General features: G+C 31.5%; 1 protein-coding gene across 2 annotated transcripts in view; it reads left to right on the plus strand.

The window, feature by feature from the left end:
* Positions 1–13399, plus strand: part of LOC136275707 (uncharacterized) — a 29292-nt gene that overhangs the window by 4019 nt on the left and 11874 nt on the right. For both annotated transcript variants that reach the window (XM_066085501.1, XM_066085502.1), the window contains exons 2-6: positions 610–799; positions 1650–1760; positions 2410–2467; positions 6543–6697; positions 6948–7052. In XM_066085501.1, the coding sequence (XP_065941573.1) occupies positions 610–799; positions 1650–1760; positions 2410–2467; positions 6543–6697; positions 6948–7052 (619 nt within the window). The remainder of the gene's footprint in view (positions 1–609; positions 800–1649; positions 1761–2409; positions 2468–6542; positions 6698–6947; positions 7053–13399) is intronic.

Here is a 13399-nt window from a genome sequence, read left to right on the forward strand (position 1 = left end):
CGGAAAAAATCCGGCTCAGTATACCAATAATTCAAAATGTTTAAATATTAAATTTTTCTTAGCGGGGGGGGGGGGGGGGTATCAATTGTGAGCTTGCTCACAGTACCTCTAGTTCTATCAAACTACGTATTAGTAATCGAAATAGTTATGAAAAATTGTATGGATCCAAGCAAAATTGAACTCTTCTCTCGTTCAACAAGACTCTCATCTGTATCCGTTAATCTCCGACAAGCAAGAGAGACTCTATGCTTGTCGGAGATTTACGGAGACAGCCGAGCGAGAACGAGACTATAGTGAACTCTGGCGTAGGAATACATAAAATGTACGACTTCAAAAAATATCTAAATTTTTCGTTCCATTTAAAATCTGACTATTTACAAGGCATCTATAAATGAGTTTCCTTGAAGAACAATGCTTAAGAACTCATTACATCGAATTTATTGATATGAACTAAATGTTGTCAGCGGTGTTGATTTGTGCTTAGGTCCAAACACTGTTTCACTTTCGGTTTGCCTGAGTAACTGCATAGGAGAGTTGATTAAAATCAACTCCCAAAAATGATAAAAATATCGAATGAATAAACTTAAAATTAAACCTTTTACTATTTAGAGAAAGCTTGATGGCTATAAGTTCCCGGTATACTCCACATCACATTGTCCCAGAGATGAATCAGAGTGGAACAACAGATCGTCAGTTCTCAACTGTAACCAGACTAATGGCTACACGTGTTTACCGAACGAAAATCTCACGGAACTGTTAGAGTTCTGTTACACGGCACCTTTTATATGGATTGAAGAAGGTACATAAATGATGTTGATAGTTTTATCGTACATGTATGTCATTTTTTCAATTGTATACCTGTGTACAGATATACACATAATAAATAGCATATTCTCTCTATTAATTGTTTGCTTTTGAAGTAAGAATTAACAAACGTGATCACAGTGATCTCATGCCTATTTTACAATTTTATGTTTGCTATAGTATGCGATTTTAATGATATGCTATGAATATTTTAAGCAATGTTATGAAGCTATGAAAAAAAAATGAATTGTAAGGCTTAAAGATTAATTGTGCTTTGCTATGGTATGCTAAGAGATTTGAACAAAGACACCTCCGTGTACAGAAGAGTGTCAAACATTTCGAAGAAAAAAACCTTTAACAAACAAGTTAACCACTAACATGTTATTCCAACATTTATTCTATTTGTAAGGACAGTAAGTAGTAATAAGTGACGGATGTTTTTCAGATTCTCGAGATTTTCTTTTAAACTTATAAATATTATATCTTTTACGAATGACAACTCATTTTAATTAAAAGTAAAATATTGAAAAGTAATTTGCATTATAATCAATTTAATAATAGAGAAATAATAACAAGCATTAAAACAAGTTTGAAAGTTTACGGTATAATAATGTGATCTATGCTATGACGAATGAGATATAAATGATAATCATGCTATGCAATTTTAAATGGTATGTAATAAGAATCTCATGTTATGCTATGCCATGGAAATTAAATGTTATGCTATGATATGTTGTTGACATATGTAAAAGATTAATAAATATGTTGAAAAGATGTGCTTTGATTGACTGATATTGACTTTAATATACTTTAATATACTTTAATATACTTTAATTCACTCTTAGGTTTATGTTTGTATTTGAAAAGAGGAGGTTCATACGTTGATTCATACAACTGCCGTCACTTTATAGATGGATGCCACAATACCTCTTTTCAAAGCAGAAGAATCTTTGAATGTAAGTATGGTATCTTATGCATGATACATTTTCTCTAAACCAACTTTTATTCGCATGCGAGAAATTTTCGCGAGAGCCTCATCGTCGCGAATATTTCTCGCCGCTAACCAGTCCACAAAGCCTTTGGAGTATTAGTTTTAAGATAATCTACGTCTTGGTCACGAAAATTAGTAGCTGCATACCAGCATGATTAAAAGTTGGTTAACAGTATCCGAAATAAATGCATGGCGGTAAATCTGTTTTAAACGTGTTAATGCTAACAAAATTAATTTTTAAAATCATGCATAATTTTGGAATACAAACATGTTAGATTATATTTTTAGATTGTATTATTAAATTTAGAATTACCATATACTCAAAATAACTTCTTTAAAGACATTCTTCACTCTGTTGAAATAGAATGCTCGATAATATTTTACACTTTTACATGACTGTTATATGATGTCAAGAATTTTATAAATTGACATTTTGTACTTTCTATCATTGATCTATGTTCGGTCAACATCTCTAGAATCAGCATATATCAATCTATTTTTTTAAATTATCATTTTATTATATGGATAGCAAAACTACTATTATTATTATTAAATAATTTATCTTATGTTACTTACAAAATAGAACAATCCGTAGGCTTATTGCTACTTTACAGACCCAGCTTGCATATCTATTGGTAATGGTTGTTTCCTGGCTGAAAAATCTTGTAAAAGGTAGGATACATACATGTAGATTCGGCTTGTTCTTCATCGCATTTATCATTCCATATACTATAGTATGTCCAAGTTATTGCTTCCATCATTTTTTGATGATTTTTAATAAAAATACACGTACCTGTGAAAGAAGTACAGTTGAAATCGACAAAATAGAAAATATCCAAGATATCTTCATTGACAAAATATCCCTTTTCACTCATAAAAGTTTACAGAAACGAAAACAAATTTCTAACGGAGATTTATAATGGGAAATTTTACATCTTTTCTCTATTCGGAAGTACTGGGGACACCTTGCGCAATTTTTCAACGCTATCATCATTCAGATCGCGTAACGTAATTCACAATCAAATACAATAATTGGAAAATTATTGAAAATTGTGATTTTTTAAAAAGAAGTATCTTTCGTCTGTAAATCACTAAATTTTTCATATCTTTGTAAATATTTTATTAGTTTTATACATGTAACGTAACCATTAAAGGGGCATGGTCACGATTTTGGTCAAATTCTATTTTTCTGTTTTTATTATTTGCAATGCTTTAGAAATGCATTTCTAATGATCAAATGAAATTTGAGAGTCAGTCTTAAAGTTTTAAGCAAGATACGGAGCTCACTAATCTGTGTCACGTAAACAAGGCTCGTGTCCTGTTTTTGTTTACATAGGTTCAATATACCAATAAAACCCTTTTCAAGCTGATTTTTTTTTATCTTCTTACATAGATAAACAGTTCCTTACGTTCAACACATTCATTTTAGGTCTATAATTGAAATTTTCACTTCAACATTCAAAATGTAAACAAAAGCTTTGTTTACATAGCAAAGAATTGTAAGCTCTGTAACTCGCTTATAACTCAACAAATGACACTCAAAGAATCTGGGGGAATAAGCCGTTGCAAATGCCCACGACCCTCTCATACGTCTTATAAGAAGTAATAAACGTACGAGTTAACTGGGCATTTAAACGGTGGACAGTATTGTCCTAATGAAAATGTCCAAAAATGCGAGAAAGGGGCAATCGACATTTGAAAGGCGCAAATTCGCTTAAATTTTGTAGTATTTACATATACTTTAAACTGGCAAATTTAGAATGACAATCACATACTCATTTAAAGAGTTAAAATACAAAAATGTTGATTACTTTCTAACAATATTTAATTTACTAATTTACCTCAGTTATCGTATACAACCCCTAACGCAGGGGAGTCGACAAAGAGTATGGGGGAGTCGATTTTTCCGCTTCGGAGACAGAAAAATTTAGTTAACTCCTTTTGTAGGTATTCAAAACAAGTATTTAAAAAAAAAATATACAGTGGCGTCGGAAGCAAATTGAAAGTGTGGGGGGGGGGGGGGGGGGGGGGCTAGACTTTTAAAAATCTTGACAAGCAAAAAAAGGTCTTTGCTATGTATAAATTTGCAAAAAAGTGGGGGGAGGGGCTAAGGAAGACAGCGATAGTCAAACCAGTAACGTATAACAAGGGGGCTTGTTATAGGTCACTGATCAAACTTTGTGTTGGTCATTGGTCCTTGTGGTCTTTGTGTCTTTTGGTAGAGCTACTATGCTTTTTCTTTCACAACAAAACACGCATTTGTAATTGATTTTCCTGCCGATACAATTGGAAGTGAAATACATGCCTAGTTAATCATTGAATTTTCTTAAGGCGCATACTGTACATTTGACTTAGCTTGTATTCTGCATTTTGTGCATAATTACATGCTTTTGTCCAGCGTATGTCCTTGTTGTGTTAACAAGACTCTCAAGGATTAAAAGATGGAACGTTTTATCTTGCCATTTAATTGTGTCTTGTATGCACAACAACCATTTGTTTACAATATAATATCGTGCAATCTCAAAGAGAATAACATACATATCATATTTTATAAAAGTAGTAGAAAACGCATATCAAATAATTTCAAGTTATTATAAACAAATTTTTATTATTAAGAAAAAAAAAGGAAAATTACATTTTAACAATGTATATTATAAAGTAAAAAAAGAAAATTACATTTTAACAATGTAAACAAAAAAAACCCATAACGCGTACGATTCGAACACTCACTTTTACAGTTACATTTGTTTAAAGAAGTCCTCGCTTACCTCTACACCACAGATTCTCTTGTTTAGATGCTATAATATAGCTGATTCTATTGTTAACAGTTTTACGCAAACGACTGGTGGACTTAGTCATTTAAAGACCAATCTTAAAAATTAAAAGAAGAAAACTTACTTTTTACCATAGAGTGGGTTTTCGTACCATTTTTTGGAAAATTGAAAAAGATAGACGTTAATATGTGTTAACAATATTCGTTCTTTAAAAAATGGTACGATGACCCACTCTATGAAAAAATATAATTTGAACATCCGATTTCTATATCATTTTGTTGCCAAATTAGCATATAACTATTTGGATGTCTTAATATCAATTAAATGTGACTAGACTTTGACCCGTGCGTGAACGGGTTGGCATTGCATATTATGTCGGGCATTTACGAAATAGATACATAAAATTTGCACACCATGTTGACATCCAGAAATCTTGGAATTTTTCATATTAAACGCACTATAAGTTATCTCCCGTAATTTCTTTTATATGAACAGAATATATATAGCAAATTTTGAATGAAAATTTACACGTCTTCGTTTTACATGCATCGTTTTTTTAGTTTATCCATGAAAATGTGATATTGTGGAAACATAAACTAAAAAGCATCCCGTGATTCAGCTTGAATGTAATGCGCATACGCAAGATTGTAAAATCCGAAAAATTCAGACGATTTCCGGATTTTTTAAAGGAATCCTCTTTGATTATTAATTAGCGAAGCCTGATTGAGAAAAAATAAAAACAAATTGGTAATCTCCAAGTACCAATAATGTTAAAAATATATATATCAAAAGACAGTAGTCTTCCGATTTCTCGGTATTAAAGCTAAAAAATTCGAGTCTATTATTTTAATATAGTAGTATAGAAGTTACTTTTTGTTGGTTATGGCAGCACTGAATGTATATGATCACATATGTTTAATAAATGTAACGAAAGTGAAATTTGCTAGAAATAAAATAGTATTATTTTTTAATGAACCGATGTGGGTTTTTTGCCTCGGCTTATTCCCCCAGATTCTTTCGGTTGCCTTTAAGAATGCCTCACTGAAGCATTGTAAACATTAAAATCAGAAAAATAATTCTTGACCAAAATCGTGACCATGCCCCTATAATGCCAATATCGATTTTATTATTGATGTAAGAAAATCGATGCAAGAATATTTTCGATCCAGAGAAAATAGTATCGTTCATCAAAAGCTTACCATAACAGTTTACTGAATATTATGTTTATTCTGGTCCATTCCGGCGATTACGGCCTTTTCGTGCAGTAAGCATTTGCATATAAGGTCATGTCAAAATTCGACAAACTTGTAAACTTCACATTTGTCGATTTGTAACATGTCAGATGTGCTATTTCCGAGCATGGAGATACAAATACAGAAACTACGGATTGAAAATGTGCAAAGTTGAAGGTTAAATTAACTGAAGAAAAACATTTAAAACATGCAAAATGTGCACCATACGAAGGAACTGAGTCAAATCTTAAAGTATTTATGCCCGAGTGTTATAGGTTACACGATCAGAATTACACACATTCATACTCAGGCTCACACACCAACACGATTGCATAATTGGATTTACAAGTTTACAAGTTTGAATTTTTTGAACACGATTACCCCCCCCCCCCCCCCACTACATGTAGATGTGTGTATATCACATTTTTTTTAACAAAAATGACAAATTGTGAGATTTTAAACTTATATTGTAATTTTTTTTAATAAAGCAAGAATATATTGATTTTTAATCTAGAATTGGACAATGAAACGACTTATTTAATGTTAATATAGGTATAGGATACTTAGTTTAGATGAAAATATTAATGCAATTTTTTCCAACATCTTGACAACAAACCTGCCTATCGCTTTCAAGTACTTTCAATACTTTTATTTATTTCCTGGAGCAACAATTATGCAAAAACGCAAAAAGTTTAAATCAAGGATACTTATTTTAATTGATATTTTACTTATTTACAACAGAATACCCACGACGTACCTTCGAGAAACAACGGAATATACAAAAACAGAAAACGACCCTAAAATCAATCAGACTGACTTACAATGGATTGTACCTTTAGCAATTGTGGTTGTTCTTTTATTTATCGGTGTTACACTCATCTTCCGTCGAAGAAGGAGTAAGTCTTGTACAATATAACTTCTATTTCTTAAAAGCACGTAAGTTGAAATCACTGTTAATGCTTTAAGATGTAAAATTATTTTTAAAAAATATTAATAATAAAGTTAATATTTAAACATTAAACAAAGTTAAATATTTACTGTGTGTTGCTCCATCATTATTCAATTTGACATAATTATTTCTCTCCAACAACATGTTTTGGACATCGAAATAATGTTTTTTCCTTTAATTTTTGTGTGTAACTCTAGAGTTCACTTCAATCTGCAAATCAAGAAGTGCTGAAGAAAATCATGAAGAAAACAAACCATTTATTAATCAAGATGTTGAAATGAATACAGTCAGTCGTGAACAAGGTAAACTTTCAACACAAAACATGAACACGTATATCTCAGTAATTTAATTTTGGTTGTAACGCCTCGTTTGATTGGCTGATGCAGATAGAGGGACATGTATTATATTGTTTAACATGCCTTGGTATAGGGACACAACCTCTTGACAACATCTATCCGGAACTACTTTTTAAGAAAAATGTAAACCTTACATGTAGATCTTCACTTGTATGCATGTGTATACCAAAGTGAGAATAAATAGAAAAATGATTAAATTAATCTCTTTTCACATACATAATCTACATTTAAAATGATATTTAATAATTTTTTTAAAATCAAAAAAGAAAAAAAATCTGTTCTAATCATTCCAAAGTAAAAAAAAAAAAAAGATTAAAAAATGTCTCACAAATGGAACTGAAACAACTTCAAGACAGAAAAAATGAATTTCTACGAAAAGAAACACAAAACGTAGGAGGTGTGGGTAATCTTTTTCAAGGTATGTAAAGGATAAATAAATGCGCATGTATTTATTAAAAAAAACACATACAGTAGAAGCAACGTTATTGTTGACAAACGACTCGCACGATTTTGATACTTGAACGATCATGCACGATACACAAACGATCACTAACTTTATGAATTTTCACGATATACGAACGATAACAATAAACACGCAAAAACAAAATTAAGTTTTAAGATTATAATTAAGAAAACGCATTGCTTTGATTTTTACTACAATCTGTTTGTGTTTTATTGAAAAGCGGCATTTACAGTACGTAGCCATCCCTGTTTTTTTTATTTACGAGTAAACGATATGATAGGATCCATACTCAAATTGAATTGTTTTATCTCCTCAACGAATATTAACTTCTATCATAAGTCAAAGAAAATTAAGTGTAAAAGAAATAAAGATATCGATAAATTATAAACTACACGAAATTATCTAATATACTTAAGATTTTTATATAACCTGATTTCTTTAAGTACATTTTGTACGATTTAACTATGCGAGATACAGGTTTTGTTACCTTGTTCCAAAGAATCTCGATTTTACACATCCCATATTTCCATTTACGGTACATAATTGATTGAATTCTATTTATTCTTGAAGCGTCTAAATACATTTTAATTCTTATGAATGTTTATACAATGTAACAGAGAGGAAAGCGTTTGTTACGTAATTTCATTTGAAAGAAAACTTGGGAATAATTGTTTTGATCGGAGAATAAGTAGGTTTTACCGCTTTCTTTCAACGTGTTTCTCTTGCTAATATGATTAACATTATTTCAAGATAATATGTATGCTTGATTTAGACTGATTACAAAATCATACAAACTAACTCGACCGATCAAAGGATTACATGAGTTGTTAAAATACTTAATACCGGTATTTAATGACGAAAGAGAGAGTATGCATTTTTTAAATTAGCGCTGACATTATACTTGAATGTGAACAATTGTCAATATTCTTCTATTAAAAAAAATAGATTTATATTGCTGCATTGTTTTAAAAACTACTTGTCGTTGTTTTTTAATAAATCATGGCATTCCGTAAAAAAAAATTACCAAACGAAAAAACCGCACGATCATGCACGGTAAACAACTCAAACCAATTTTTCTGATACACGCATATCCCGCATGTTACACGAACGATTACCCATGGTACACGAACTATTTAACACGATTGGCTTGTCAACAAAAACGTTGTTACCACTGTATAAAAGACCTATGTTGAAAAATTATCACAATTTTTTATAGCATAGTAAAAATAAACGCCTAAATTTACCATAACACCAAATTTTAACCCAGAATGGAAATTGCACCCAAATCTCTCTTTTCAGAGCGCTTTAATTTAAAGCTATCTAGGTTTATCATGGTATTTTGGTGTGGTTTTAATAAATGCTGATTGATGCCTCTTTTCGTAGAAACATTTGATGAGCAAACAGATTTCCATCTGATTGAGCTAGGCCTATAGACTGTAATGTAAAGAATGATGTCGGGACATAAAACATGAACTGTAAATATGAGTCCTCTGCTAGGAGTTACATTCGGAATTGCTCGACGGCTCAGAGAAAACAAATGAACGACACTCTTAGTCGACTTGCTGTAAAACCGCGAAATACAAACATTTTCAGCATGCTCGGTCATTTTACACACCGCTCCCAATCCCGAGTCGATCTCCGAAATGCATTTGCATCGTGTGCTGCATCTGGGCCTCAAGAGGCCTGTCCCTGCAATCTTCACACTTCCTCTCTTCTGAGTTTATGTCTATTAATTCAACTTTTAACAACTACCTTTAAATTCGAGAAGTAAACGGCGAAGTCGTGAACCAGCGTCCACACACCAAATTCAAATATGGGCGCCACTACTCGCTTCGTTCTATCTGGGTCACCTGTTACTAAAGATATACTTATGCGGGGGTAGTATGAAATGTCGTTTACGATTAAAACATAGGCATAAAAATGGCACGGAGGGTCAATTTTGTTTTACTAAATTATAAGAAATGAATTTAATTTTGACGTATGTTATACGAAATAACATAACTGGTGACAGCTTACGCTTTTTGGGAGTTGATTTTAATCAACTCTCCTATGCACTTACTCGGGCAAAGCGAAAGTGAAACAGTGTTTGGACCTATTAAGAACAAATCAATACCGCTGACAACACTTAATTCTTGAAAATAATCGGTAAATTCGATGTTATGTATTCTGAAGCATTGTTTTTCAAGAAAACTTATTTATTAATACCATGAATATAATAAGATTTTAAATTGTACAAACAGTAAATTAGATATTGTTTAAAGTCGTATGTATTCCTACGCTAGAGTTCAATGTAGTCTCGTTCAACCAGACGGAGTAAAATGTGCTGGCAAGCCCAGGCCGGGGCAAAAAAAAAAAGCCGGGGCAGATCGAGATTTTTCAATTTTCTTCGTAATTTACAGATTTAAGAGTAAAATTTACAGATTAAAGTGTAAAATTCACACTTTAAAGTGTAAAATTCACACTTTAATCTGTAAATTTTACAGATTAAAGTGTAAAATTCACGCTTTAAAGTGTAAAATTCACACTTTAACCTGTAAAATTCACACTTTAATCTGTAAATTTTACACTTTAATCTGCAAAATTCACACTTAAAAGTGTAAAATTCACACTTTAATCTGTAAAATACTATGTCAACACCACATGGCTGCTTTAGTTAAATGTCCGACATTTCTTTGAGCTTACTTTCATAATAAACATTGCAATCGAGAAATGAGTTCTCATTATCAGTATTTAATTTTTCAAAAAAACCTGAAACGGTTATAATTAAATTTTCAAAATGTACCAGTGTCACATGGCCAAAAAAATGTTCAACGCTAAGGGCTTTTTATAATGCGAGCCGTTTCCCTCGTCTTTTTCAATCAGATTAAAATTTTCACAAAAACTGAAAAAAAGTGATAATTTAATGGACTAAAAACTAGCGATCACCATTAATTTATCTGACCGCCAGCCGGCCATCACATAAATATATTTTTATGGTGGCCGCAACATAAAATGTAGAATTATCTGTAACAATGTTTTGGGGTTTTGACTTTTTGTTCACTTTTATGCAAATACACAGTCTTCAAGCCTGCTAAATGTATACAAGACTTTTACTAGTTTAAAGCATCAATTTTATTCATTTGTATACGGTACAATTTCATTTAATCAAGTTTTTGTAGTACGTACACAACTCAAAGTACTGAACGAACTTATGCTAAATCGAGGTTTATACAGAATGATACACATAATGTATATTCTTTGAATGATCAGTAATTCAACACTATTTGTTATTTTTATTGTAAAATCATCATAAAAAAGTGTGGAAAAAAGCCGAGGCATAAAACCACTGATATCTATTTGAAAAATCCACGGTTTTTTAAAAATATCACTGTGTAATAATGTCACTGTATTTAAGACAAAGTTTGAAATATTTGCTAATTAAAATATTTCAGTCAATAATGCTTCGATCAAACCATCGGAAATGATAATTACTCTCCAATGAATGTGTATATATGGGCTAATTTTACTAGATAGTGGGTAAATTTAATACTTTTAAGTGTAAAATTTACAGATGAAAGTGTATATTTTACACTTTAAAGTGTGAATTTTACAGATTAAAGTGTAAAATTTACAGATTAATGTGTAAAATAAACAGATTAAAGTGTAAAATTTACATATTAAAGTGTAAAATTTACAGATTAAAGTGTAAATTTTACACTTTAAAGTGTGAATTTTACACTTTTAAGTGTAAAGTTTACAGATTAAAGCGTAAAATTTACAGATAAAAGTGTAAAATTTACAGATTAAAGTGTGAATCTACACTTTAAAGTGTGAATTTTACACTTTAAAGTGTAAATTTTACAGATTTAAGTGTGAACTTTTCAGATTCAAGTGTGAATTTTACAGATTAAAGTGTGAGTTTTACACTTTAAAGTGTAAATTTTACAGATTAAAGTGTAAAATTTACAAATTAAAGTGTGAATTTTACAGATTAAAGTGTAATTTTTACAGATATTAAAGTGTAAAATTTACAGATTAAAGTGTGAAATTTACAGATGAAAGTGTGAATTTTACACTTTAAAATGTGAATATTACAGATTAAAGTGTAAAATTCACAGATTAAAGTGAAAATTCTACAGATTAAAGTGTGAATTTTACACTTTAAAGTGTGAATTTTACACTTTAAAGTGTAGAAATAAAAAACATGTGAAGTGTATGTGGCACTAATACGCTTCCGTAGTCGGGGGAAAATCTCTTTGTAATTTTATTTTTTTCCCTTAAAACTCAGAAAACCGAGCGGCGGGTGTCACAGATTTGCCGTGCTGGTTGTCAGAAAAAATAACTAGTTTAACATTTTACTACATTATAATACTGTTCAATTCATTTGTTTATCTTGTGATTCAGTTTTTACAGAGAATATATATTTAAGTTTTTGTACCACTTATTGGCTGGTCCGTAATGGCGGCCTCGGTGGGCTCACAAAACCATCCGTCCGTGTATTCGTGTAAGACAGGCCAAAGTTGGTGAATCTTGACTGTTGAATAGTTGAATGTTGAATGTTTATGGTGGTTCCATTTTTCTAAAGGCTGAGTTCCTTGGATACTGAAGTATTGTAGTTCTTGTAATACTATGATACTGGATACTGGAATACTGCAAATTGTGGTACTGCAATACTGGGATCTATTAATAGTATACATTTTATAACTGTATATACCATACATTGGGGTTACACGTATATATTCTATGCACGTTTTTCCACATACATATACATTACTTTACACATATACTTTACATGTATTTACTTATATTATACATGCATACTTATATACTTATATATTTTTATACTTGTACTTTACACATACTATATATATTATACAAATAGTATGTTTACTTATACACTGTATTCACGCAATTACTATACACACTTTTTACAATGTTTACGGAGTATTGTTACTTTACAGCTACTTTGTATACTTTATAAACATTACCAGTTTTTATGTACTTAAACAATATGTTAAGTTTAAAACAACTTTATGGAACAAATGAACAAAAACACAAAAAGGAACTTGGCTGCCATTGCAACTGAAATTAGCAATAAACAAACTTTAAAATAAAACCCTCAGAAGTGAGAAGAACCTGGTTAGAATATGCTCAGATGTAAATACTTTGTTGAACAAACTCTAGTACAGGACAGCATGTCCTTCTCAGGTGCCTGCTACGCCCAAACTGACCACACTAGCACGGGTATTTAAACGCCTAACCATTTGAATGAGTTTAAAGCTGACATGAGTTCATAAATACGCATTATTTCCCTTTTGTCTCCGCCTATTCCTTTTATCTCCGCCTACCGCCATATTATTTGTCGATTTCTATTGTTCTGCTCATCGCTACACACCCCCTATATAAGACCGACAGCACTATTCATGCTTCACCGCATTCAGGAATTTCATACACCCGAACACGATACCTTGGACGAAAGACATGGAGAAACGCGTTTTAAAGAAAATTAATATGACAACCACTGCACTGGCAAGATACTGTATATCCAATAAACGACAAAACAAGACAGACTGAAATCCAGCTAGGCGCAGATACTTAAAAAATTCCTTGATAATTGTAGACCGTTTTCCTGTATATATTATAACACCGCACATGCGCAAACCACACTCTGTGGCAGATCGAGCAATGTCAACAATCGCATGGATTTTAGAAACGGGGCGTTTTTGTAGGAACGGATGGAAACGATGTTATGTTGTTACTTTCTTCGATTTACTATCATTTAGCTACTGTGCTGGATGTAGTACCGCCGGGGTTTTTAAGAAGATGCAGACGTTATGCTCTCTGAATGAAC

This window comes from Magallana gigas, chromosome 5 (genome assembly GCF_963853765.1).
Source record: "Magallana gigas chromosome 5, xbMagGiga1.1, whole genome shotgun sequence".
NCBI classification, from domain to species: Eukaryota; Metazoa; Mollusca; class Bivalvia; order Ostreida; family Ostreidae; genus Magallana; species Magallana gigas.